A 27,663-nucleotide genomic window follows, 5' to 3' on the forward strand; every position below is an offset into this window, starting at 1 on the left:
TAGAGATAAAGTATATCCTCTGACACCAAGGAATGCATCCTCTGGTCCCTGGTGAAAAACAGGGACACTAGAATTGGAGACGCATGGTCTCCCACCCATCAGGGTTGTCATGGACAATCACAGAGGCGTGTACTGCACAACTCCAGGAGGCGCCATTCCAATATGAAGTCATAGTTCTAATCCTAGCACTGCTAGGCTGTGGGAACCTCAGCAAGTTACTTAACCAATCTCCTAAAGTGGTTACGAGAATTGAGAGATTAGACACAAGGTTAAATGAGATAGTGTCAGACATCTAATAAGCACTCAATCAACATCAGCTTAGCAAACTGTTATCTAATTAGAGCGAAAGTACATTATATTAGTCAGATCAGGCTGCCATAACAAAATACAAGTGGCTGACACAACAAAAATTTATTTTTCACAGTTTTGGAGGCTGGGAAGTCCAAGACCAAGGTGCCAGCAGATTCAGTGCCTAGTGAGGATTCTCTTCCTGGCATGAAGACGGCTACCTTCTCCCTGCAAGCCCTGTATTGACAGTGATCTCTCTCTCTTCCTCCTCCTATAAGGCCCACCAGTCCAATCAGATTAGGATCCCATCCTTATGGTCTCATTTAACCTTAATCATCTCCTAAAAGCTCAATCTCCAAATACCATCTCCTGGGCGAGTAAGGCCTTCAACACAGGAATTTTGGGGAGACACAGTTCAATCCATAGCACTGACAAAAGAGAAATGACCATCAGTATAATATTGATGAGTGTCTACTATATCCCAGGAGTTGTATTATCATTATCATTATTTAATCTTTAAACAACCACGTGAGAATGGCATTATTATTCTCGTCTCGCAGACAAGGACATAAAGCTCATTAACAGTAATTAATTTCCTGAAGGACACACAGCGAGCAAGCGGTGAAACAAAGATTCAGACCTAGGTCTCTCTGACTCCAACCTCCATGCTCCCGAAAATCATCTGCTCTGCTCCTTATTTCATTAGATGGCAGACTTTATTATAAAGTTTATTATAAACCACATAGACAGACTGTACATGCCAACGGCCAGAGAGAGAGAGAGAGATTAATAAGATCAGTAGATTCCATTAAGGAGATGGGTTTGTAACTGAGCTCTTAAGAGTTGGTTTGGGGTATACGCCGTGCAAGGTGCATTCTGCAGAGCAGGGCAGGGACTCACCTGTCTCCAGCAGCGGCCCGTGCAGAGAAGCAACGTGAAGTAAGACAGCTAAATGGGAGAAGACAGATTCCTCAGGGCTGGACAGTCAGGGAGGACATGGGGACTCACTTCCATAGGTGGCAGCAACCAGTGAGGACATTTGAGCAGAGGATGGAATAATGACAGTGCACAGGCTATAGGGGACACAGCCTGGAGTCAGGGAAAGCTGCACCTGCAACTCGGGAATGGAGGAGGCAGGGCCACCACAAGCAAGGTGCGGGGCGCTGCTGGGTGTGGCCCGCGGCTCTGCTCTCACCGAGTCTCAGGGTCGGTGCCTAGAAAACCAGGAGAATGAAGGGGGCCACTCACTCACTCTGCAGAACCCCTGGAGCCCCCCGTGCACGGCGCTGAGCTAAGCACTGGGATGGACTGACGGTGACGCCTACGTGGAGAGGGGACAGACAGCAACAAGCGTACAAACACACCTGGAGCGAAGTGCACTGGCGAGGAAAATGTCCCGCTGGAGGGCAGCGGGAGGGCTCAGAGGAAATCTCTCTGAGGTGTCATCAAAGTTGAAACCTGTAAAATAAGGTACCAGGTTAGGTGAGAAGGGGGAAAAATCAAGAATAAGATGTTTAAGAAGCCAACGGCAAAGCCTGCGAGGCGGGAAGACGAGATGGAACTGGATGCATCGAGACACTGAGGGACACGGCTGCTACCAGCAGCTCCCCAGGCTCAGCAGAGCACTGGCTCCCGATTGTCCTAGACACCAGCAGGAGACCAAGGGATCCCAGAGAATGGGGGGTCCACCGTCAGGTGATTCAGAAAGAGAAAGCTGTGGGAAACTGGGACATCCGAGAAAATACCATGAGGGCTGATGTTGAAGACCAAGGGCTTATTTTTCTGAAAAGGAAACACTTATCCAGACAGATTCCAGTGGGCAGGAACAGCCCAGTGGGGGCTCACAGGTCTTCTGGGGCTCTTACAGACAATCCTTTTTCTCCCATCTTTGATACTCTTCTGAAAATGAGTTTGAAAATAAAATGTATGAAAGTCAACGCACTTATATGTTATGATGCACACCTCATAAATACAAAGTGCTTAAACCAAAAAAACAAGAAAAGAAAGACTGTAAGATCTCTAAATACCTAAACTTTCGGACTCAAGCATCCACAGTTCTTTCGCAGGATGTCACCAATGTCCTTCCATTTGATCCTTACCCTTCACAACGTGGGCTCCTACTGGTACCCAAACAAGATGAAGATTCGTGCTCTGTGACTTCTGTCTCATTCTCAATTGATGTGGTTACCAGAGAATTATGCTCTTGATAACTCTTATCATTAACCTTTTAAATTTGTCGTTTTCACTTGGATAAAACAAGGACAATGTACATAAACAGTTCAAATGACTACACAAAGAAAGCATGCCATGAAAGGCAAAGATGGAAAATGATTGAAATTTTTAAAGATTGAAATTGATCTGTTGGCTGGCAGGCCACAATGGGATGGCTAGAAATATTCACTCGATGATGTGTAGGTAGCCGAATTCACCACACAAAGGGGGTCTGGAGGTGTCAACACAGGATCGTAGCAAATCCACCATGGAAGGCTCACAGAAATGACCCAAGCTGGCCATGGCTATGGGGGAGGCTGCTGCCCTTTGACCCACAGCAGAGGGTTGGACTCAAGGAACAACAAGGCTCTTTCCAACTACACAATTTTATGAAATAAAGACTTATTCTTTTTTCAGTTGTGTAAACCATAAAAAAATTCTGCACTGGGAATGTTTTCAGTCATATGTTTCAATGGATAGCTATATGTATACCTATATAAATACAGTTTTTTAAAAGTAAGGAAAACTGTTACTTTAAGAAAATGATAAAGCAGTGAAATCTACTAATATATTTTTCAATCAGGAGACTATGTTCAGGGATTTTCTCTAAGCTGCTTTTTTTTAAAAAAAGGAAATCCCAACACACAGAGCAGACAATTTGCTTTTTCTTCAAACTGACAAGCAGTATCATTTTGTACTGAATACTAGAGAATTCTTATTATTGAATGTGCCTTTATTCTAGGGGGGAAAAGCCTAGCAAAATAAAACACCAGGTATTAAAGAAAATAAAAATGGCCCAAGGAAGTGCAAAGTAATTGAATCTACTCGTATGACCGAAATCTCCAGAAACCCTTCCGGAGGAGTCCCTCACCCTCTCCAGCCGGTGCCCCTCGGCATCACCGCGGAAGTCCTCGCAGAAGGGAGCCACCCCCAGCTTACAGAGAGGGAGACCGCAAAGGCCAAGTCCAGACTTACATTCAGTCCAGTTTCTCTCAACAGTTCTTATGCCTTGTACTTAGAAAACAAGGTCACTGAAGAAAGAAGCTGGAGCCTCGGATGGATAAGCTGAAGACAGTGGATGCAGGCAGTATCTCCAGAAAGTTCTCTCCCCGGCAGCTAAGGTTAACAGCGGGTCCAGCCTACCAGAGTCCAGAGCTGAAAAGGACTGGTATACAGCAAACAGGTATTTTACCTGTTGATGTTTGGTCTTCTGGGGCCAATTACAGAGGGTGCAAACTTTGGGAGAGAGAATGAATGACCTTGAGCGCAAGGAACAGCCCAACTGCCCATCACCAGTCCCAGACTGACCTCGGTTTAAGGGCAGTGAGCGAGTCCTCCTCCTTGGAAAGCAGCCCAAGTTAAGGGGCATCACTGCTTCCCAGAAATAAAACGTTGCTACATTGGGCAAATGGAAGACACTCGACAAAAGCACCTTCAGATGTTTAGTAAAACCAAGGTCATACAAACATTGAGTCATCGTGAACACAGTGGCCAGTGCATTAATAATTTCAAAGAGATCCATCTAGTTTCTGCCTGCAGCAAGAACTCGTCTAACTTGGGCATTCACAGTTGTGCACACTGAGTCTCATGATTTCATGTTTCAGCAAAAAGGATATTCTGCTGAAGAGCATGGAGCTGCCCCTTCCTGGATCGAGGTTTTAGATCGGCCCTGAGTAAGAAATGCCAGGCAGGTATTGCATGTAGTTGTGCCAACTCAAGCCTTAGCACCAGAGGACTGGGGAGAAGGACTAGGCTAGGCCCATGAACAGCTCAAACTCAACGTAAGGAGTGGAAGGCCAAGAAAGTCAATTGCTCTTAAGAAGGGCACCTTCCGAAGAATAAGTCAGATTTTGAGATGAGTTTCAGGAGTTTAAAATAGGATGACTCCTTTTAAATTTTTCAAATAAATCTAAAAAGCCAAGCCTTTCCCCTGCCCACCATCCCAGACCACCTTCACCTAATAGAAACAATGAGAAGAGCCTTTTATAAAATGCTTTCCTTTAGAGAAAAGAAGGGGAGAGAGGAGATGAGAGAAGGGAAGAAGGAAAGGAGCACATAGGCACTTACTACAAATCACTTCCAACAAAGAAAGGAAAGTTCAAGTGTATGATAAATAAGAAAAGGTCCCCAAATAGAGCCCCACTGGTCCATGCTCCACTTGCAGGCTGTGTAGCAAAAACAACTGGAAACCTACAAATCCTCCCCATTTTGTTGTCGAGATCTGTGGTCCCCTCATTCACCATCAAAAAATGGAGTGGAGCAGGGTGCGGTGGCTGACGCCTATAATCCCAGCTCTTTGGGAGGCCAAGGTGGGAGGATTGCTTGAGGCCAGGAGTTTAAGACCAGCCTGGGCAACACAGAGAGAGCCACGGTCTCTACAAAAAATAAAAAAATTAGATGGGCATAGTGGTGTGTGCCTGTAGTACCAGCTACTCAGGAGGCTGAGGTGGGAGGATCACTGGAGCCCAGGAGTTTGAGGCCATAGTGAGCGATGATTGCACCAATGCACTCCAGCCTGGGTGACACAGTGAGACCCTGGCTCTTAAAAAAAAAAAAAAAAGAAAGTGGGGAAGAAAACAACAACCCAAGCCATTTGCCCCCTAACTTTATGGCTTCTTTTTCTTTAATGCAAATGCAATCAGGTTTCACGTGTACTCCAGTAAGCATATTAGGAGTGAGGGAAGTTCTAAGATCAAGAGACCCAAGTTCTGGATCCAAATCTATTACCAGCCCCTGCTATGTGGCCGTGAGCACTCCTTTAAGGCTCAGTTTCCTCCTCCGTAAAAGGACACAGTCCCACCGCATAATCCCTAAGTACCTTTCATTAGGTTTTATTCTTGAAGCCTCTCAGTGCAGGCAGAAAATCATCACTCACTGCTACTGCTTATGTTGCTATGTTTGTTTCCCAGGGCTGTTGTAACAAAGTAACACAAACCGGATGGCTTAAAACCACAGAAATTTATTCTCGCAGGGTTCTGGAGGCTTGAAGTCTGAAATCCAGGTGTCAGCAGGGTTGGTTCCTTCTGGAAGTTCCGAAAGAGAATCTGTTCCATGCCTTGCTCCTAGCTTCTGGGGACTGTCAGCAATCCTTGGCTTGTAGACATATCACTCCAACCTGTCTCTTCATCTTCATGTGGTGTCCCCTTGTGCGTGTCTTTGTCTCTTTGCTTCTTACAAGGACACCAGTCATATTGAATTAGGGGCCACCCTAATCCAGTATGACCTCATTTTAACCTGATTACATCTTTTCCAAATAAGGTCACATTCACGATACCAGAGATTAGAACTTCAGCATATCTTCTTAAGGGACAAAGTTCAGCCCATGATGCTTGCTTGGACAGCTAAATGTACAAGGCGCCATGAGAAATCCAACAATGAGACTGTGGATAAGCTGCCCTTTCTGAATAGATTATCTGAAAACGTTCACGCTGTCTCTGAATCGCTGAGAGTGAGCATTGCCCTCAATCGGCCGTGGCCACGAGACAGCCGTGAACGGAGCTCTCAACAAACCGCCACACCTCAGCACCAGGGTAAACAAACGGCACAAAGTACGTAAGCCACACATTTTACACAGGGGGAAAAAGATCAGTTGGAATTACATTTCATAAGGCTCAACCACTGCTAACAAAATAACCATCTGGCACCAAATCACACCTGCAGAGGCAGCAGGCTTATCCAGAGTGAGGCAGAAATGACAGTGGCGGCCACGGAGGGGTGAGGCTGGAGGGGAATGAGCCCAGCCCACAAGTGGTCTAGGAAACTGGGGAAGGAAGACAGGGACGATCACAAGTACTCTTCACCGCCTCGACTTCGTTGCAAGTTGTAGGCAATTTATAAAGAACAGAAATGTATTTCCTCACAGTTCTGGAGGCTGGGAAGTCCAAGGTCAAAGGGCTGGCATCTTGCGAGGGCCTTCTTGCCATGTCATCTCACGGCGGGAGGTGGAAGGGCAAAGAGAGGGCAAGAGGGAGGGAGGGAGAAGGATGCTGAACTCGTGTTTTTGTAAGAAGGAACCCACTTCTGCAATAACAGCATTAATCAATCCATGAGGGCAGTGCCCCCCGGGACCCAAGAAACTCTCTACCTGGGCCTTACCTCCAAACACTACCGCATTGGGGGTCGAGTTTCCAGCACATGAACTTTGGGAGACATGTCCAGACCACAGCAGGAATTTATTAAAGCTTTTTGATAAAGGAGATAGCATTGCCCAGAGAAATGTACAGAAAGAAAGGGAAAAACCAACAGCTCAATGTGGACACGCCTGACCTAAGACACCCAGACAGATACATGTGTGGACTAAGGGTGCCACATGGCCACCCTAGAATGCTACTGCAGCAGGAACAGGGTACTTGAAGTTACTGCTCTCTAATCCTGGGGTTCCAGGAGAACCGGGGAAATGGTCAGGAGAGCTGGATCCAACTGCTGCTGGGAGACCCAGGAGAGAACAAGGGCCCCAGCAGACTCCAGGGAGAACGGACCCACCTGAAGCATAGTTAGTGGCTCCCCAGCTAAGCGACCTCCTAGGATGTTAACAGTGGCACGGATAGCGCTTTGGAGATCACACACAGCCCATTCGCATTGTTCCCATATGGAAAGGGTCTTCTGCAGAGTTAGTATTTTGAGGACAGGATTTTATTCCAACATTTCCCCAGAGCCTTTTGGAAATCATACATTTCTGAACAACACTGTTGTGTAAGCTGCCACATGCAGCTCCTTTGCTTTGGGCAGACCATGTTGACACTGGTTAGCTGATGCTGGCCAGAGCCTGTGACTGACGCTCAGCCTGTGTGTCTAACAAAAGCATGCAGTAAGGAGGACAATACAAGAGTCCCCTGTGGCATGTAGTTTGGGAACCATGGGTCTGGGCCAACTCAGCTGACAGATGAACATATTTAATAGACAACAGTGGGCCCACAAGAGAAGGTTTATTGAATTCAGTGGAGGAATCTAAGGTTCAGAGAGGTGCAGAGAATTGCCCAAGGTCACGGAGCTGGTGAGTAACCAAGTTAGCTCCGGAACCCAGATCTCCTAACACCTGGATTAGTGTCCTGTACACCATCCAAGTTTTCTCTCTCATCAACATGTACAAAAACCAAGAGACAATAACTCCCTCTTCTGCCCTCCCAATACCACCTTGTATATACAGCATATGCCACGTTGCACAGCCAGTATTTCTTTTTTTGTTCCCCTCTCCCACCAGACTGGAAATTCCTCGAGAGCAGGAACTATATCTTCATCATCCTGTTTCCCTAGTGCCTAGCACAACCCTGTCGATAAGCATGGAACCAACATTGGCTCATTGGCTATTGATAATCAATATTATCAACATGAATAAACAAGTTATGAGAAAGTTTAGGGTACCATAAAGGAGTGGTATCATTACATTATTACTTAGTAAATATTATTATTTCTGAGAAATAACCTTCACCCCCAATATGAACTGATCTCTAAGGGTGGGAGGGAAACCTTTAAATAAGTCAAGAAACCAAAGATAATAAACATAGATTTTATCAAGACAGATAAAAAACTTAAGTAGCAAATCTTCTGAGAGTGCTCTGGTCATACTTGTCACTGCTTCTGGGCAATTTGCAAACTCTACACATATTCTCAGAACCAACAAACAGGATTGGGTCTTTTGCTCACCAGGAAAGACCTGCCTGGATTTCATCAGTGGCCAATACTAATTAGCAGGAAATGCAAAATAGTGTCAACAGACTCATTCAAAGGCTAAAACTCAAGGACATTCTGCGTAATTAATGAAACAAAACATTTGGTAGGTTTTAGCATATTTTCAAAGATTTAAGCATATTTTGAAAGATTTAAGCACATTTTCAGGGGTCGCAAACAGAAATGATAAATCGCTTATAAAAAAAACGAAGTACATTCAATGGCTCAAAATAAGACGTACAAAGGAAAACAAATCCCATGTAAATAACACAAGTTCATGACCATTTCCCATTAATCAGAGTCCTTGAGGAAGGAGTGAAGCAATGAACTGATGCAGATAAAACTCATCCAGCCAAGAGGCACAAACTGAGATTTCCGCACAGATATGCAGGTTTTAGAAAGTCACTTTCACTGTCTGGACCCTACACTCTTTATCTGGAAACCAACATCATCTTCCAGGACCCCAGGGAAAACAACGCTAGCCATGTGTGATAGGGAACACATCAGCGACGAAGCTAAGAAGCTGTGTTCAAGTCCACTTTGACAAAAGTTACACACAATCAGTGTTACCTCCAATTAGGAAAGTTGCATAACGCAGGGGCTAAACCTCCCACAGCGTGTATCACTTGAACAGTCTCTTTCTCTCCCAACTGGAAAAGACTCCTTGGTGAGCATGTGATACCAAGACTCAAGTGTCCTCTCTTCCTTTTGGTGGGAGTGAAAGCAACAGGAAGGCAGGCAGCTGCTGCCACTCAAGGTAGAGAGAGGTAGTTATCTGGGCAAACTCACAGTATTAAGGTGGACTGGAAAAAATGTAGGAAGGAGTGTTCTCCTTTAGAGAAAGCTATTCATACAGGGTACACAAACCTTATTAATAGTAAATAAGTGTTCCAAAAATGCCAAACCTAAGTTTATTATAAAATAGTTGAATTGGTGGCTTGTGGCTTGTGTGTTCTAAGATGTTTCGTGAGTACCTACCATATGCCAGGCAACATGCCAGTCTCAAGGAATGCAAAATGGATTAGACATGGTCCACGCCCTCAATCTCAGGGTGACAAGAGAAATGAAGGGAGGACATTGGGCAGGGATAGATACGAAAGAGCTAATTATACTGCAAAACAGTGTTGTAAAATAATGAGCAAAGTGTTTGGGGAACAAAAATTTAAATAGGAAGGGATGGTTTGGGGAAGGTTTTGCAGAGATGCAGCTCGGCTGGGTTTTGCAAGTTGAGATGCAGCATCCAGGAGAAAAGAAGAGCATTCTAGGAAGATGGAATGATATGCAAGTGAAGGTCAGTATTATCACACATGGGCCTCTCGGCGGAACTGGGTGTCCTGGGACGTAGCTGCAGGATTGGAGCATCTGAATAATGACTGGGGCAGAGGATGAAAGGGAATACGGCTTCCTTTAAACGGTCTGGGGAAAACAAAGGAAGCAGAAAGAGCAAGGAGCATAGATCAAAAAGAGATTAAGAGATACATCAATCAAATGCTGCAGACAGACCTTCTCTGGATTCTAATTTGAACAAACAATTGAGTTTTTTTTTTAATCAGATAAATTCTAGCACTAACTGGATTTTAGATGATAATAAGGAATTATGATTAATTTGCTTTTAGGTGTTATAATGGTTTTGTGGTAATATGTGATTGTGTGTGTCTTTAAGGGTCCTTATGTATTAGAGATACATTTTGAAGTATTTATAGATACAATGATGCCTGGGATTTACTTCAAAATAATCCAGCCAGGAGGGTGAGGAAAGGCAGGGGGAGACAGAATGAAACAGGAAGGATGACATGTTAATGATACATATGATATGTGGACTCCCGTGAAAGTTCTATTACACTTACACATTGTATATACTTGTGATGGTGACATTGTACATTATAGTCCATTATACTGCACCATTGAAATCTTCCATAATAAAAAAATTTTATATGCCCTGCTGAAGGTTTTATACTGGATCCTCTAAGCCTCACTTCTCAAATTTCAGTGTAAAGAAGAATTATTTGGGGAGTTTGCTAAAATGCAGATTGCCAGGTAGCATCACCAGAAATTCTCATTCAGTAAGTCTGGGCTACGACCCTGAAATCTGCATTCTGATATACACTCTAAATTATTCTAAAGCTGGTGGTTAGAGCCCCCCTTTGAGATAAACCATCTCGGGCAATAGGAACCAGTGAGGCCTGTGACAAAACCCATGTGTGTATTACCTCTCTGGCAGCACTGGAGAAGACAACAGGGCAGTGAAAGCAGGCAGGGGGCAGGAGGCTTCTGCACCATTCGGCAGACCATGGAGAGTCTCCCTACGTCAGTGGCAGTGGTGTCAGAGAAAAAGGGACAGATGGAGAGTCATTTGGGGGCAGAATCAAGGAACCTTTGTAACTGACCAGGTCTGAGGTTGAAGACAGAAGCATCAGGGATAATCCCACAGTGTCCCCCAGGGACCCACCTTTATGCCTCTTTGTGTCCCCACAGCACCTGGCGCAAAAGCATCTACATTCCAAGAACTCCGGGGTTGAGCGAACAAAGGAATGAATGAAACCACCTCCTTGACTCTGTTTCCTGCAGAAAAGGGTTAATATCACTGTGCTTCGACAATGCCAAAGGGAAAAAGACCTCAGTCACCATTTCAAACAGGAAGAGGGAAAAACACACCCCAATTTCAAAACATTACCAAATCCAAAGGGCAGTGCGGAGGCGGGGCATCACTCATTTCATTATTTCTCTGCAAACTGTTCAAATTCTGGAAGAGTCAAGATGTTAATAGGAATTGGTGGCACCAACAAATAAACGCCATGGTCAATTAAAACAAGAGTCATTAAATAAAAATAAGAGCAGAACACTTAAAATGAGAAATATGCTGCAGTAGACTTTTTTTTTCCCTTTGCTTGTCTGTTAGTGCACAAATCTGGTCCAAGTCAGTTAAATCTATGGTATGTCATTTAGTGACGGCTGAGGCCTTTTTCTCCATAAATCTGTAGACAGCAAGAATTTCTGCTGTGGAGACCAGGGCTGCTGCTGCAAGAACCTCTAAGGCATCAGAATCACTTGACTCACACTTTGTGCATGTCATGCCTGGGCTCAGAAATGTCTGAGGGCTTCCTATCACCTCTGGAGCGAAGCTCCTTGGCACTCAAAACCCCACAGTCTAGCTCCCCATGCCTACTTCCCTCTCGATCCCACAATGACCCTCTGCTTCAGCCAATTGGGGTAAAGGAAAAGCAAAGAGGTCTCAGACCTTGGCTCAACACCTGGCTGTCATCTGAGCAAACCACTAAACTTTGAGCCTCAGTTTCCTCATCTGTAGAAAGCACGTAATGTCTACTTTACAGTTGCTGGAGAGCTATGAGGCCATGGATACAAATGCCTCGCACAATTCCAAACAGCACCCAACAGTCCCTGTGAATATGTCAGTTCCCATTTCTCAGTCTTCCACCATATGCCTCCCCAGCTCTGTGTCCAAGCCAACCCTGATGACCCAAGGGACCTCTTCTCTCCCTGCCACCAGCCCCAGTCCTGGCCATCCTGAAGGAACCAGCTAATAAAATTCTGTCTTCTCTCCAGGATTCCCCCCGTGGCACAGCTAACCCTTAGGGATCATTTTCTCCTTTGGATTCCTGAACCATGTAATTCTGGCCACTGGCCAATCCCTGAGCAACTAGCAAAAGCCATTTTGTAGCTTTCCTGGTCTCTTTTTATTCTTGCCCAGGGTCCTCCACCAGAGTTTTATAGCCTCTTCATATCTCCAGTCCTTGGCATAGAGTAATTACCTCCCCCCCCCCCACCCCTTTGAAAATATCAATGCGATGACATGGGCTGGTACCCAATGGTTAGCAAGAACTATTACTCAATCTCTTGATCTTGAAAATTAGGACAACTTGTGTTGGATAGCTGACATTCATTCCTGTCTGGATCGGAGGGCTAGAGTTCATAATTTCTGGTAATCACTCAACCCTGTGATTACAGGCAATTTGAGGGCAGCTGGCAGGAAGAAGTAGCCACCAAAGAAAAACTTGGCTAGTTTGGGAACTGCCAGCCCCAAATCTATGGAAATGAAAGAAAGATGAAAGCATCGTGGTGATGACAACGAACAGAAAAAGGACTCAGGACAGAATCGAAGTTCCCTGGCATGTTAATCCCCATCACCTGTAAGAGATATTTTGAGGGGGCACAAAGAGAAGACGAAAGCACAAAATACTCCAAAGTTCCTTTTTATTTCCATTAGTAAAATGTTTTCAAAAGATCAAAGGCTTTCCAGAAATGTTTTTGTTGCAGGTATGTTTCAAACCCAGCCCCTGCCCAGCCCCAAGGGATGAAGGGAAGGTCCGAGCAGTGATCTTCATCGGGGAGACCTTCCCCTGTTTGGACTAGGGCTGAACACGTGACCCAGGAAGAGAACAAGCCCAAGTGTCTGGAACGATGACAAAGACACTGCACAGAGTCACGGTGCCGACGCTGCTGGGCACGGCGCTGATCACATCACAGGGGCTGGCACCAACATGCCAGCAGAGCAAGCCAACAGTGTGAAGAGGCTGAACTCAAGAGCCACACAGAGGAAGCCAGGTGCAAAGAGGAGACTGAAACACGTCCCCAGAGATAGGCAGAGATGAGCGTCCATGTGGTGGCAGAGGGACAGAGGGAGCATTTGCAATTGCCATGGACCTGAGATGTGCTTTGTTGCTCTTTGTCACTGCTCCAAAGGACTGATTATTACGTCCTTGGGACAAGCACTCTTTTACTTAAGCCAACTCAGGTAGCTTTCTTGTCCTTGCAACCAAATGTTCCCTGACTACGACATTCTTCTTTAAGCTAAACTAAATAACTTCCACCAGGAGATCCCTCTTATAATCGATTTCAACTGACAGCAACTACTTTTGTCTGATTTATTACTGCTGCAAGCCCTTCCTTCTGGAAGGGGGGAGGGCTGCGATCTCTTTTAAAGCTGGACTGATTTTACACTGGCAGGGCCAGCGGGTGCAGCCCTACATTACAGCGCCTTACACGATGCATCTAAACCAGTTTGGTCAGCTTACCCATTCCCTGAGAGCAAGGGAGCCACCACATCAGTAACTCCGTTGCTAAGGCAACTGCTTACTTTCCATATCAACTGCAAACTCGTTGCTATGGAGACACATATACAAGAAAAATTCCTCTTTCCAGCCAGGGACCAGATGGCAGGGAACTCGCAGAAGCCATGGGTTAGGGGGGCTTTACTAAGTGAGACGTTACTGGAGTACATTTCTCTCGTCATATCAGAGATGTGACTGTCCCTGAACACATTTGGAAGTTGCATCCTTGGTCCAAAAGCGAAGGTGTGTTCTATTTTGCCTGCAAAACTACAGCCAGTAACTACAGGTAAGTCATTGTTGAAATAATTCTGAGAGTTTCTCCCTCTAAATGTCAACCTCTTTTGTTTTTATTCACCATGCTGAATAAAAATACATGAATTCTCTAGTCAAACACTGATGGAAATACAATTTCCTAGAAGAACTAAAATAGAGGTTTGATTTCACCTCCTTTCTGATGGAGAGGTAATCCAGAAATCTGCTTAGTTTCTACCACTCATGCACCAATGTGTCCCAGATTTATACCTCTACCCCAGCTTCTCCACTGAGCTTGAAACTGGCATATCAAACTTCCTACTTCATAGTTCCACTTAGGTGTCCAAAACCCATCTCAAATTTAACATGGTCAAAAAGAAATTTTTAGGGCTGGGAGCAGTGGCTCATGCCTGTAATCCCAGCGCTTTGGCAGGCTGAGGCAGGAGGATCACTTGAAGCCAAGAGTTCAAGACCAGCCTGGGCAACATGGCAAGACCCTGTGTCTTAAAAACACAAAACAAAACAAAACACAACACAACACCAGAATTTTTGCTCTAACCCCCATCCTACCTCTCAACCCAAATCTGACCACACACCTTCATCTGCAACCCCTGACCCTGGTCCATGCCAGCATCATTTCCAGCATCTCTCACTTGTACCACCAGAACAAGCCCCAGATAGATATTTCCTCCTCCTGTATGTTTAAGCACATCATTCTCCCCTTTCTAATACACTTCCTGCTGACCTTTGTTCTGTTCCTTGGATATATTGCGAACCCTTGCCACCTTCGGGCCCTGGCACTTGCTTTTCTCTCTGCCCAGAACTTTGCATGGCTGCCTCCTTCTTGCCACAGTTGGTTCCTCTTGGAAACCTCCTATCCTCCTCCCCACCCCTCTCTACTGCACCATCCTGTTTTATTTTGTTCACTGCATGTATCATGATCCGATACATTACCTACCCTGTCCATATACAGAACTACTGTTTAACATGGGCCTCCTCCTCACCCACCCCCACCCCCACCTTGTAGATGGTCCGGGAAAGTAGCCAGGGACTTGTCACAGGTCACCGCTGTATCCCCAGCACCCAGAACAGTGCCTGCCACTTCACAAACATGTGTAGCACGAATGAACCACTGCTAAAAATGCTTCCAAAATGACTGATGCCACTTGTTTTTTTAAGTGCAGGGTCTAATTTTTACTGTTCAAACTAGGTACTCTGCAAGGCCTCAGAACCCTGGCGGCAAATGCCAGTTCTCACTTTACATGACTACATCTATGAGGTCAGTAGGAACTCAGCATTTGGTGAAGTATTCTGGAAGTACCTAGTGGGACTGTGCCTCCGCTCGGTGCCAGGCTGTCCGGAAACTCTGGACTTTTCCCCTCTACTATAGCCATCATTAGCCTCTGTGCTCACATAACTTGGCCTTTACTTCTAAAAAACAAAGCATGTGCAAACGTTCTGCTAGCTGGATGTTTTCTGTCTAATGACATTAGTTAAGTCACTTATCGGTCCTGTCCCTAGAGGAGGACAGTCACAGCTTTCTATGAGGCACTTCACAGAACTTCAATAAATGGAAGGAGACAATGAACTCAACCCCATGGGGCCCAGAGGGAAATCCCACACACCCCATGAGGATGAAAGGAAGAGAAAGAAGGGTAATTGGAAAGCCTTTCCCCCTGAGAAGCAGCACAGTCACTCTGCCTGTATTTACTGTCTCCTGCTGAGTTCACAAGTGAAGGTACTCAAACAAGCACAAGCGCACACACACACAAAAATCAAACACTTCATTCTGTTCATAGAAATGTCTGTAATCTTACATAGCAACCCATCAAGTAATTACTAAAAGAACAACTTCACACTACTCTCTATCTTCAACCATATATTTCCTTGCTTTTCTTCTTATCGTACTTGGCACAGACTACATCTTCACCTCAATCAAGCTATTGGTTTTGAAGATATTAAATGCAATTTAACCAGAATATCTTGAAGCAAAACCTTGGTTAACTGGAATGTTTAAAAAATGGGTTGGCATCTCTGCTTTACTTAAGTTACTACAGCAATTTAAAGTTTTCTTCTTGGCATCCCAGCTGCTACAAGTCCTCATTCTTATTTACATAATCCTCCAAACACTATCTCTCTCCTTCCTTTTCTCTGACACTTCTCCAATACATCTCCTGGGTTCAGCAACATTTGTCTCCTAAGCATCTAGAACTTTGTGGCAGAAAATTCCATGCTTGCTTAGTAACAGAATCAACATTTTATTTGGGGTTGCAATGAGCCCAGCAAAAGACCACATTTCCCAGCCTTCCTTGCAGCAAAAAGGTCAGGTGACCAGGCTCTAGCCAGTGAGATGGAAGCAGAGTGCGGGGGTTTCTGGGAAAGCCCCTTTTGTCCTTCCCTGCACACCCCTTCCCGCTTCCTAAAATGAGACATGCTAGTGGATGCCATCTTGGACCACAAAAAGACCCAGAACAGAAACCAGCAATGCCCTAAGGACGGTAGGGCAGAAAGACAGAACGTGTATCTCTGTCCAATTCCTCAAGACCTATTTCTCGTGATGGCATTTGGTTTTCTATAATAAACAGTTAAGCCTCATTGTGACTAATCCATTTTGGGGGTCTCATGTTCATTCCCACAAAGAATACTTTGTTAATTTATTCACGCAAATACAAGGAATATTCAAAACTTGCTCATCATCCTTTCCCTCAGCTCCAAACGCCCCTCTCTGGGGAAGGGAGGCCTCCCTGGCGAACTGCCAACGATTCCAGTCACTCATTGATCAGGCATACTTCTGATACTTAATGGTGGCTTATTCTTTTTTTATTTTGTTTCCCTAGAATGTAAGTTCCTAGAAGGCATGAACCAAACCTCACTTTTTATTTTAACTTTTGACATCATCAAATATTAATAATTCTATTAGATACACTAACTAATAAGCAAAGGAACCTCAAAGTCCCCAAAATTATAGGAAACAAGATATTGATGGCCTATTAATATGAAGACATTTCACAGGAACACCTTGAATATATTTCTATAGTCTGAAAACTTCAGGTCAGTGTTGAAGCCAATGTGGCCAAGGGTTAATAAGTCCTTACAAGGTTATTTAGATATATTCACTGAACGAAGTGGCAAATAGGTTAAAAGTGACAAGGATGGATAACAGGAATAAAACACTTCAAGGGGCCCATGAAACCAAAATCTATCAACAAGACACACCTAATAAAGTGGCACCAAAATAATCATTACATTAGCCTTTAAATAAATATGTGTGTGTGTGTGTGTGTGTGTGTGTGTCTTCTGTTTCAAGTGCAAAAAAGTCCATTGGAAAAGTGGTGGAATTTTCTATATGGAATTTTCTAAAATGTCCCACCATCTCGCCCAAGCTCAAGAGCATTAAGAAGAGCCAGGGCTCCATGAAAGAGTACAATTAATCCAAACAACCCATCACTTTTTGTGAAAAAGCAAAACCCATAACTTTCAAATAGACAGTCAATGTGCCAGCTTCCCATATTATTCACTGCAGAGAATTATCCTGCAACTAACGTGATTTCGAAGGGAAATCTCAAAGCCTCTTCAGCCCAACAGGGAAGGCTGTGTGACTTCCAGCAAGTTACTTAACCACCCAGAGCTTAACTCCTCCTCTATTTTATGAAGGAAAATAACAGGGCTTTATTCGTAGGGTTGAGGTGAGGAAGAAAGGGGACACTGCAAATGGAAAGCACAAAGCAAGTATCCCACATACGTTCACTGTTGTTGTTATAAAATACCAGTGGTTCTCACCGTTCCCGTTAAGAATCTAGAAACTAAGCCAGGTGTGGTGGCACACACCTGTAGTCCCAGCTACTCGAGGAGCTGAGGAGGGAGGAGCACTTCAGCTCAGGAGTTCAAGAGGAGGCTGGGCAACATAGCAAGATCCTCATCTCTTAAAAAAAAGAAGAAGAATCTAGAAACTCAACAAACAAAACATTGGGATCCTCTCCCTAGAAGAATGCAATATGCATAGTCACATGACAGGTTATCAATAATTTTAGGGGTCCACAGAGCCTCTGATATGAAAAAACTACCAGGTTAACTTCAAACTCTTGCTAAGACATCCAAGGATTGCCAGCATCAAAACTAGAGCCAGGTATCCTGCCTTCCAATGCAGTCCTCTTTCAACCAAGTCAAGGTGCCTAGATTTATAAGCTTAAATTGTATTTAAAGCACCACTCAGCCTGCATATAATAAACATACTTTTGTACAGTGTTTTCTTTGTAAACCCTCTTAGGGCAATGTTTTTAGGTAAAGTAGTAAGAGGGGAAGTTATAAAAAAAAAAAAAGGCACAGAAATAGAAACACACGTACCTGGGCCACTATAATCCAATCTATAAAAAAAATAACTGTACTGTACTTCTCATTTACAAATACTCAGAGAGGTTAGCACATGCTAATCTTACAGTCCTAAATTTAAGACCTATATTTCAGAGGTATAAAACTTAATCCTGGGCTTTAAAACTGCACCTTAATTGAGTTAGGCAAAGATCATCAATAGATGAAACCGTCAAAGCAAAGGCTAATGAGGAACATTACAGAGTAGGGTACATCTGACCCCACATGGCTCAATCACAGTGTCCCCAACAGTGGGTCAATCAGGCTTCCCAAAGTGATGTGTCAGGAAGGACACACGACACTCCAAAATGTGATCTAGACTTTAGTGCTTCCTTCCATTTGACAGGGTATGTGAGAAGAGAGAGAAACAAGTTAAATGAAATCAGCAGGAGGCAAAGAGAATGTGGGGCATGCTTGAGCCCAGCCAAGGTGTCTCTTTAACAGGGAAAGGCATGAAACACGGGAGAGGACAGAGCCGTGCTGTAGATTAAAACAGACTTAAGAAATAGCACAACAAAATGCAACACATGAGCCATGTTTGGATTCTAATTCAAACAAACATTTTGTAAACAATCAGGAACATGGACCCGGTATGAGGTGACACCAAAAGACTATTCATTTTGCTAGTGGGGACACTGGCATGGTGGTTATATAAGAAATTATCAACTAGTCTGATGCACACTGAAGTAGGCTGGAATAAAATGACATGAGATCTAGGATTTGCTTCTAAATACTTCAGCATTAGCAACAACAAAAATGAATGAATGAAGTAAGTGCCACAAACCTTTGTCAACTACTGAATCTGGATGTGGGTCACACGGGTGAGGAGTATCTAGATTCATTATGCTATTCTCTACTTCCGGGTATGTTTGAAAATTTCCATGATTAGAAAATAAAAATAAAGCTCTTATCTTTTGAAGTCCTTTAAGAGATAAAACGGAAGCAACACTGTCTCCTTCCCCTTGACTTACTCATTCATGAGAATGTGTTCTTGATGAAATCTCAGCAATTGGAAAGAACCCAAAAGGGCACCTAGTTCAGGGATTCTCAAAGCTGGCTGCATGTCAGAAACACCTATGAAGCTTATCAGAACTACGAATTTCCCCCAACCCAACTCAGACCTACCGAATCAGATTCTCCAACATCCCAGCCTAACAGGGTATAGTGCCAAGCCCTCAGGGACAAGATCACACAGCATTCCACATTCTCACTGCTATGTCAAGCTTAGTGGTATTCTTCACTTTCAGAAGAAGAAACAAAAAGTGGAATGGCTAACTCAGTGCATAAACTTGCAGGGCCTTCATCTGATGTATTTCTCAACAATACTCAGGTGCATTTAGTCATTGTGTTGAGGCCAACCTCTGTGGGAGCTACTGCCAACTAAAATCCCCTGGGAAAAAAACAAGTTTACCTATAGAGCCAAAGGGGCTTTCACTGGGCAAAGTATCAGAGGAAATGCCTTCCTTTTACTCAGCTAGCCATAGTAGAAAACCCCAAGTGACTGGGCCAGGCCAGCAGGGTGGAAGCATCTGGGCATACCTGAGCATACCAGAAAGTCTATGCCTCTCACAGCAGCCCCCAGCCGGCCCCAGGGTCACCCAAGGAAAGAGGAGAAAAGAGGAAAAACTCAGACCCTTTGCCTTTGTTCCCACAGCATCATAAACACTGGGAACAAACTCCTCACCACAAAACTGACTGGCATTTGATCAGAAACATGTCAGTACAGGTCAGGATGGCTAGGAAGCCAGAACTCAACATTTCATAAGATTAACAATCTCAAATCCTTAAAACCATTCCCTTTCGACAGGCGATATCTGTGTTTATCCGGATTGACAACTTTCACCCCTGGAAAACATGACTCCCAGAATCCAGCGGTGGGGGGCCCCAGTGGGCCTTAGCACACAGCACCCAACACCCACTTGTCACCCCCCAAGGCTGACTGATGAATAATCCTCCCAAGTCTTGCTGCACCCTTTAGAGTTGGTCTTGTCTAACATTTCAGAGTGTGCATTTGCTAAATCACTTTTATGTGCACCGGCATTATGTCAAACACAGAGACTCAGGCATGCGGCAACTTGCAGACTCCATTCATGCCAAACTAAATGCCCTGTTTGTTGCTTTATCTGTGACATGTGGCCTTAGGGGACCTGAACAGCTCTTTCTTCTCCACATTCTAAGTCTGCAATTGCTTTCTAAGACCTTCCCTTTCTTGCCACAAGGACCCACCTATACAGAAGCTTTTAATACCACAGACTTGGGTCTTTACTGGCAAGTAACAAATCTCCTCCAAGCTCAAAGAATGATCTTAAAGCCCTCAACTGAGCCAAGTACAGAGGTTGGTCTCCAAATGCCCAAACTGAAATGTGGAGGGAAGGAGACAGGGTAGTGCAGAGACAACAGCTTAACTGTCACAGAACTCCCCCTTCCTGATTAAAAATGGCACACTTTGATTGTCATAGCTACATAGAAGTAAGGAGAGGCCCAGAAACTTATGAATATTCACATTTGCACACTTGGTCCGGACATCATGTGCACCAGAGATCAAAGTAAAGCTCCTTAGTCCTCTTCCCAGGCAAGACCCCTCCCCAAACCCTACATCCCCACCCCTTATCTTCAAGGTAAAGGGGAACAGCATTTGCAGACAAGTATGTCCAGTTCGAGCAAGGAGAAATATGGCTGCGCCACCTCCTTACGCAAATTCTTCCATGCCAGTGACAAGTCGAATATTCTCAGGCTCAAGATTCTACTTGAAACAGAAACATGTTTCTGGGGAGAAAGAAATTAAAGGCCCCAACCCTGCACAGCCTCTGACCTCACACAACGGTGGTCCTGCGCCCAAACCTGAACTTCAAAAAGAGTTTCAAACAGAACTCCAGCTGCACACAGCAGCATTATTAATAAGAAAAACAAAGCTGGAAAACACAGGCACACGAAATCTTGGTGGAGGGAACATTTTTTGGCAATTTTAACTGTGACTGTGCTACTTTTCAGAACGCAGAGTCAGATCACAATTTTGTTTTCCACCTCGAACAGTTCACCCTATTCTACTGTGCCTAGAATGTTAAAAGAAAGGTAAAGCAAATTATTAAAACTGTCTTCTTCTAGTCAACCTTGAAGTATGAACTAACGCTTGAGAGTCAAAATTCAAAATTTTTAAAGTTAGTCTCTAATGAAAAACTTACCCTGAGCCAATTTTTCATACTCAGGGAGTTCCAAAGTTGTCAAACGCTTACATAGCCACACCAGGTTTCATGAAAGTCACCGGGGCAACTCATCTATTCTGTCTTGGCATATATATATACGTAAGCTACCCAATGGCTATTGCTGTCCATTTATTCCAGAACACTGAAGAAGTTGCCTTTCTCCAAGTTAATGATCAGAAGGAAAAGAAATGCCATTTTTCTCTACCCCTTGGTGGCAATTTTCCTCAAATATATAAATATATATAAATACACACACCCCCCTCATGGTTAATGGCTGCCCTTGGAATACAGCTCTTTGTTTGAACTCTAAAACCAAAGTGGCCCACCCACATTGAGGGGTGATACTGACAACAATCGAGCCTGCAAACCACCACCATGTGATTAGGGAACCCCTATCAGTGGGAAATCCTCAAATAGTACAAACATTAAAAACAGTACATAATCAACACACTTAGGAAAAGGAAGTTCTTTACAATTATCTAAATGAATTAAACAAAATAAAATCCATTTACAACTGCTACTTCAGTACGGAAACTAGAAATTCATTTTTTAATGGTGAAAAATTAAAAATTAAAAATTAAAACAAACTTGAGTTCCAGGCACAGAGGCTTACCTGACTCCTCTCTTTGTCCACTTTCTTAAAACACTTATTCAATGACAAATTATGTCTCACTGAGTTTTTCCACCCAGTAGGTGCATTTGCAAAATATGGAAAATGTTCCAAAATCCAGTTGTAGATATCCTTTACTGGCAGACGCTTGCTTGGAGAGTCCTCGATGGCCATAAATATGAGGCAGCTAAAGGAGTATGGGGGTTTGCAGTTGGGGTTCTGCCTGGCATCATAGGGCATGTCAGAGTGGGCAGGGGACGGGGGGGTGTCATCGTCCAGGTCCTGGACGGGGCTGACACTCCTGAGGACCGACTCCCCAAAGCTCTTCAGCAAGTTCTTGCTCTCGTGCAGCCAGTTCAGGTTGGTCAGCTCTTCATCTTCCATGGCCCCCTCTTCTAATCTGATGTCAGGCAGAGAAAAGTCGAGGTCATCGTCTTCCTGAAGGGCCTTGGAGAAACTGCTGCCCCGGTAACACTGACTCAGTCCACTGGAGACACTGATTCCTGAGCTTTCTGGCTTCTTACTGGGAGGCATGACTGGACCCATTTACGTGAAGGCTCCTAGTAAAGACATCACAAAGAAATTTATCAGCTAGTGCACCCCAAAGCAGAAAGGCAGCTTCTGCCCCCTTAATTCTCTCACCTCCCCCTGCCACCTCTATAGACCCCCTGCTACACAGGAACACCACCAGATGACTCCCACACTGAGCAACACAAGCCCACAATTCCACCACATACAGATACGCTAATAAGAGAAATCAGTCTGCTATTCATACAGCAAGGTGACCTGATGCCCCTTAAATAAAACAAGACTGAAAATATTTACAGCACCTTTAGTGTGCAAATACATTATTAAAAGAATGGGAAACTTCACAATGCCTCCTTCCTAGATCTATGAAGACTCTCACTGCGACCCTGAGAAAAATCAGTTGTTTCTTGGTGCCTCAGTTTCTCTATAATACATGAATATACATGTAGAATTCTTTCAAGCTTCACGATAAACACTACAAAATAAGCACAGTGCAGAACTCGTATCACACTGTATTATTTGTCTCATTGTTTACCCTTCTCAAAAAAACAAAATACCTGTGAGTTTACAGCCAGTTGTTTCACATTAAATTCAGGTGTTTCCGTATCAGGACCATCACAAGGACCTCAGTGCGATGTGACCCCAGTGAACGTCATCAATTTGGTTATAATATTTTAGTTGATTTTTTCCCACAAAAATCATGACCCAAAACTGTGCAACTTTAATTCCATTGGCAATTGTAATGAGCAATGACAAGGAATCCCATGGATTCAAACTGGAGGAAGAAGTATGTTAAATTTGACTGTGACACTATATCCAGAAAGAAAAAGCAAGTAACTTCACGCACCGCACAAGTAAATGGGAATGTAAGATAAAGCATTAACTGTGATCAGAATTGGTCAAAAGAGTCAAGAGAGCAACTGCCAGCTTCAAGACAGGAAGACAAATGCAACAAAAATTGCCACAAAATTTTATCCCGCTCCCAATACCATCTTCATTTTTATCAATGACCTAGAACAGGGAGTAAAACAATATCTGATGAGAAAAGGAGGCGGTGTCAAGTCCACAAACAGAATGTCCCCTACAGATACAAGGCATGTTCGACTCTCCAGGACGCAATGTAAGACAGAAAGAACAGTAAAGATAAGGAAAGGGTCTCCCACTCTCCATTTGCAACGCTAAAGCAATGTGTTTGGTTTAAGTGTGTCTGGTTTTAATCCCGCCCCCCCAGTAAAAAGACCAAGCAATCTACCTAGAAAAATGAATGAACATATCAAAAGCAAAGACATGATCTTTCTAAGTCTCTTAACGTCCATGAATACTAAATCTAAAACCACCACCACTGCATCTGGGGAAGCTCTAGAATGGGCTTCTAGAAAGCATAATGTGGGGCCCTAAATAGCAGCCAAGGGTGCCAGTGGACTGCGGCACTTTCCCTCTTCCAAAAGGAAACAGACGGAACCCGCTGGACACAAGGCCTGAAGGAGCACTCTCATGAGCTCCTGTGAGATGCCCAACCCTAAGCAGAGAAAACTTCCAAGGGGCATCACAGTCCAACCCAGGCAGAACAATCTCGATGCCTCAGGTTCATGCGCAGGGAATATTTCTTCCTGTCCAGTGAGGAAGTTACCCCTGAGTAGTACGTGACATATTTACAAGGAAAAACAAGCTAGTGTCTTTAAGTGTGGGGATATGACCGAGTACAGACTGATACTGCTTTTCACTTCTCTGTGAACAAATCAAAGCTAGGCTTGTCTCAAAGTTCCCTCCCATCTCATCAGAAAATTTTCTCAGCTACCAGCAGATCCACACAGTAGAATACAAAAGAGAACTACCCAGCCACTGAAGTCAACTTTAGCTCCAAATGAAAGTTTTATGTCTCCTGAGCTTCCAAACAGGAAAATTATATCATGGCTGACAGTAAAGTAATTTAATTGCACTGTTGCTATGACAACACGCTGCTCTCTTTCTTTTTAATTTGCTTATTTGTCAGTAGCTTCCCAAAGGAACTAACACGCTATTCTCCATGTTTTCTTTTGTTTTAAACAAACACTGCGAGCAATATGGTTTTATTGGGAAAATGACACTATCCAGAAAAGAGAGTTCTAGGGTTCAGCACCCTTGGCTCCTGCGTCTGCTTTGTGCCTCGGTCCCCCACGCTTTCCGCTAACTGCATCCCGACAAACCCTGCATTTTATGGCAACAGTACGAAGAGCTGCTGATCACTACAGTTCCTTTTAAAAAAGCAGTTCCCAGAAACCACAGCTGAGGAGTTTTCCATTATTATACTCGACAGAATCCGCCAAATCTTTTTTTCCTCCTGTTTTAGAGGGGAAAAAAAGAATCTGCATCATGTGAGCCCGCAGTTAAGCAAACATTTTTAATCTGCTGCCAACAAGGTTGCTCCACCAGAGACGCAAATAGTTATTCACTGGTGACCTCCTTACAACTTCTCGGTTTGTTATTGGTTATGTTCCATACACACACACACACACACACACACACCCTCTTTTTGTTTTTTTATGACTTGCAGTGTTTTGTTATTTTTCTTTTTCTTTTTAAACGGAGAAAATGCTGCAGGAAAGCTTAGTTTCTTGTCTAGTCTCAGGTCTCCAAATAACTGACAAAGACATGACTGGCCCAGCTCTGAACAGATGTTCGATGTGAACTTCGTAAAGTTGGGAAATCCTCCCCAAGCCGAGCACGGCAGCCGCGAGTCTGGGGGGCCGGGTAACCCTCCCCCTGCACGCGCGCGCGCACACGCACGCGCTCCACTCCCGTCTACTGTACTTGTCAAAAACATTTCAAGGGGATCTGCGGGAGCGGCGATTGGCTGCGCCCTGCGTCAATCAGCGGCGTTGCCGGGCAACGGGGAAACTGCTCTTCTCCGCGTATACAGGGCAATTGGGAGCTCGCATACCTTCACTGCCGGTCAGATGTCATAAACCTTTTATTGGCCGCACCGCGGCGAGGCTTAAAAACAAATCAATAAAAGCCCGCCGTCCCCCAACTTATCCAGGGCCCAGGGAGGGTTTCAAAGAGGGCCGGGGTGAGGAGGGGTCGGGCCTCGGGGGTCTCAGGAGACGTTCACTGCCGGTGCCAAGTATGCACAGTTTGGGGGGGGGGGTGGATCTTTGTTAGGAGCCTGTTTCTCATCTTGGGGTCTCACCGGATCGGCACCCCTCCCTCGTCCCAGAACGGCGGGGATCCCGTCCTCCGCGGACGATACCAACTCTGTTCCTCTCGGGCGTCTCTTCGGAAATCGAGGCACCGGGGAACAGCCCGCACGTCGGGGCAGGAAACTCTTCGGACCTGCAACTTCCTCGCTCGGGGCCCCCGTTGCGCCCACCCCGGACCCTCCCCCAGGAGCTGCGAGCCCCGCGTCGTCCGAGAGCGGCGAGGTCGTCTCCGGGACCGCCCCGGACGAGTCCCTCGCCGCGAGTCGCCCCCGGCCCAATCGGAGCTGGCGGACGCGGGGCGCAAACTCACCTGGCCGGAGCGGGGCGCGGGGGCGCGGGGGCGCCGCTGCCCTTCAGTGGGAGCAGACAAACTTTCGCGGGCGCCCAGCGAACATCGCTTGGTGGCCCGGCGAGGGACGCGCGGGCGCGGCGCGGCGAGCCCGGAGCGGCGGGCGGGGGGCGGCCGCGGGCGCGGGCGGCAGGGGCGCGGGGGTCGCGGCGCGGCATGGGACCTGCGGCGTCCGCCGGGCGCGCCGCGCGTCCTCCCGCCGGCCCCGCCGCTCTCCCCGCCCCGTCCCGCCTCCCGCTCGCCTCCGCCGCGGCGCGTCGGCCCGGGGCGCGCCGAGCGGCGAGAAATTGTTTCCACTGCAAACAAAAAAAGGCGACACATGACCAGGCAGGAGGAGGGGAAGAGCGGGGAGGGAGGAGAGCGGAGGGGAGGGACGGAGCGGAGGGGGCGGAGGGAGCCGGAGAGAGGGAAAACGTGGGCCTGGCCGCCGGCGGCCTGCGGCGCCGGGCGCGGACCCGCTGGGGCGGCCCCTGCCCGCGCCCCCCGCCCTGGCCTGCCCCGCGCCCCGAGCCCGGGCGCTCCGGAGGCGCAGCGGGGCCAAGGCCGGATGGGCAGCGCGGACTCGCCTCCTGCGGCACCGCGGGACCGGGGGGCCGGCGCGGGCCCCGCGACCCAAGGCGGCCGCGACCGGGGGCGGCGGGGCAGGTGGGGCGGGCGGCGCGTGGCCTGTCCCCTCCCCGGGCTCCGGCCACGCGGGCGGGCCGGCGCTGCGCCGCTGGCAACGTGTCGCGGGAACGCTCTTACCCCATCCGCATGCCTTACATGGCTCGAAAGTAAAAATAAAAAGAATTACGATGCGGGTGAGGCTTGTGAGGGTGAGAAAAGGAGATCCCACTTCTCCCCAACTACTGCGTCCTGGCGGGACTCCCAGGGCCGTCCGGCCAACCCCCAGTGCCCACCTCGTGCCCGGGGAGGGAAGGCACAGCAGCCTCCCGCCCAGGTGGCCGCGCCTCTGCCAAGAGAGGGAGGGTGGCCATTACAGAGCAAGAGCAACGTCCTAAAGGCCATGCCAGTGGGGCTTCTCCAGTGGCAGTGCACTGTGCTGAACGCCGCGGCCGAAAGCAAATCTCATCTCCTTCGCAGTCTGAGCTCTCGGGAACTGGAGCTGACAATTCCCCAGACACCCAGCGAATGCTGCAGCCACCACTCCGGGTCTGCAGGCACCTCTAAAGAACGGGCACCCACTGCTGAACCCACACCAAGCAGCTGCCTTTGGAGAGGAGGAAAGGAGAGAGTCCAACAGGACACGCCAGTGATGACAAAAATAAAAATCTGATTGCACAACACTCCCAGGTCGCCAAATCGGTGGGTTCCTCTACAGAGTGGGGGGGCCTAGGGCACTCTTCCTGCCACCCCCACCTGAGCCAATGGACAGACCGTCGTGAGCTATTTGAACAGGGCAGAAAAACCAGCCAGAAGGCCTGGAGGGAAACCCCTGTAGCACGAAGTACCTTTTAACTTAGCAAAAGAGAGGAGTGAATGGAAACACCACCCTTGGGGTTCTGATAATTTTTTCCGTCTCAAAAAATGAGGACCCTCCCTGTCCCTCACCCACCCCCCCTACCATCTGAGAGTCATTCCTCTTAACAAAGCTTCAAGATGGTGGGTGGCCACTCATCAGCAAGGACAAGCCTTTCAGACTCACTGGAGACCTTACTAGGTCCAGGTTGTATGGCATCTCCCACTCAGGAGACAGTTCAGAGGTGGGGGCCCCAGGGATAGCCTGAGGTCATCCAGCCCCACTCCTATTACTGAGCACTTGATGGGACCTACCCAAAGTCACTAAGCAAAAGGTACAAGGGCAGAGACAAATTAGATCATCTCTGAAGTCTCACTCCAGAAACTGTCAGGGTCAGAACTGGTAATAAAGCCAGAGCAAGACAAGCTCAGTGTCCTGTGGCTCAGGCTAGTGCAGGTCCAGCCCGTCCATCAGCCTGGT

The 27,663-nt window shown here is 46.2% G+C and overlaps 1 protein-coding gene across 4 annotated transcripts in view; it reads right to left on the reverse strand.

Annotated features, from left to right (window-relative positions):
• FOXN3 (forkhead box N3) overlaps window positions 1–27,663 on the reverse strand; it is a 356,934-nt gene that overhangs the window by 185,551 nt on the left and 143,720 nt on the right. For 3 of the 4 annotated variants that reach the window (XM_069465210.1, XM_069465211.1, XM_069465206.1), the window contains exons 1-2: window positions 25,686–25,838; window positions 21,672–22,228 (exon numbers count right to left, since the gene is read on the reverse strand). In XM_069465210.1, the coding sequence (XP_069321311.1) occupies window positions 21,672–22,214 (543 nt within the window). In that variant the 5' untranslated portion in view covers window positions 22,215–22,228; window positions 25,686–25,838. Of the gene's footprint in view, window positions 1–21,671; window positions 22,229–25,685; window positions 25,839–27,663 lie in introns of those variants that run through there. The other variant, XM_069465209.1, reaches the window with a different exon arrangement.

This window comes from Eulemur rufifrons, chromosome 2 (assembly GCF_041146395.1).
Source record: "Eulemur rufifrons isolate Redbay chromosome 2, OSU_ERuf_1, whole genome shotgun sequence".
NCBI classification, from domain to species: domain Eukaryota; kingdom Metazoa; phylum Chordata; class Mammalia; order Primates; family Lemuridae; genus Eulemur; species Eulemur rufifrons.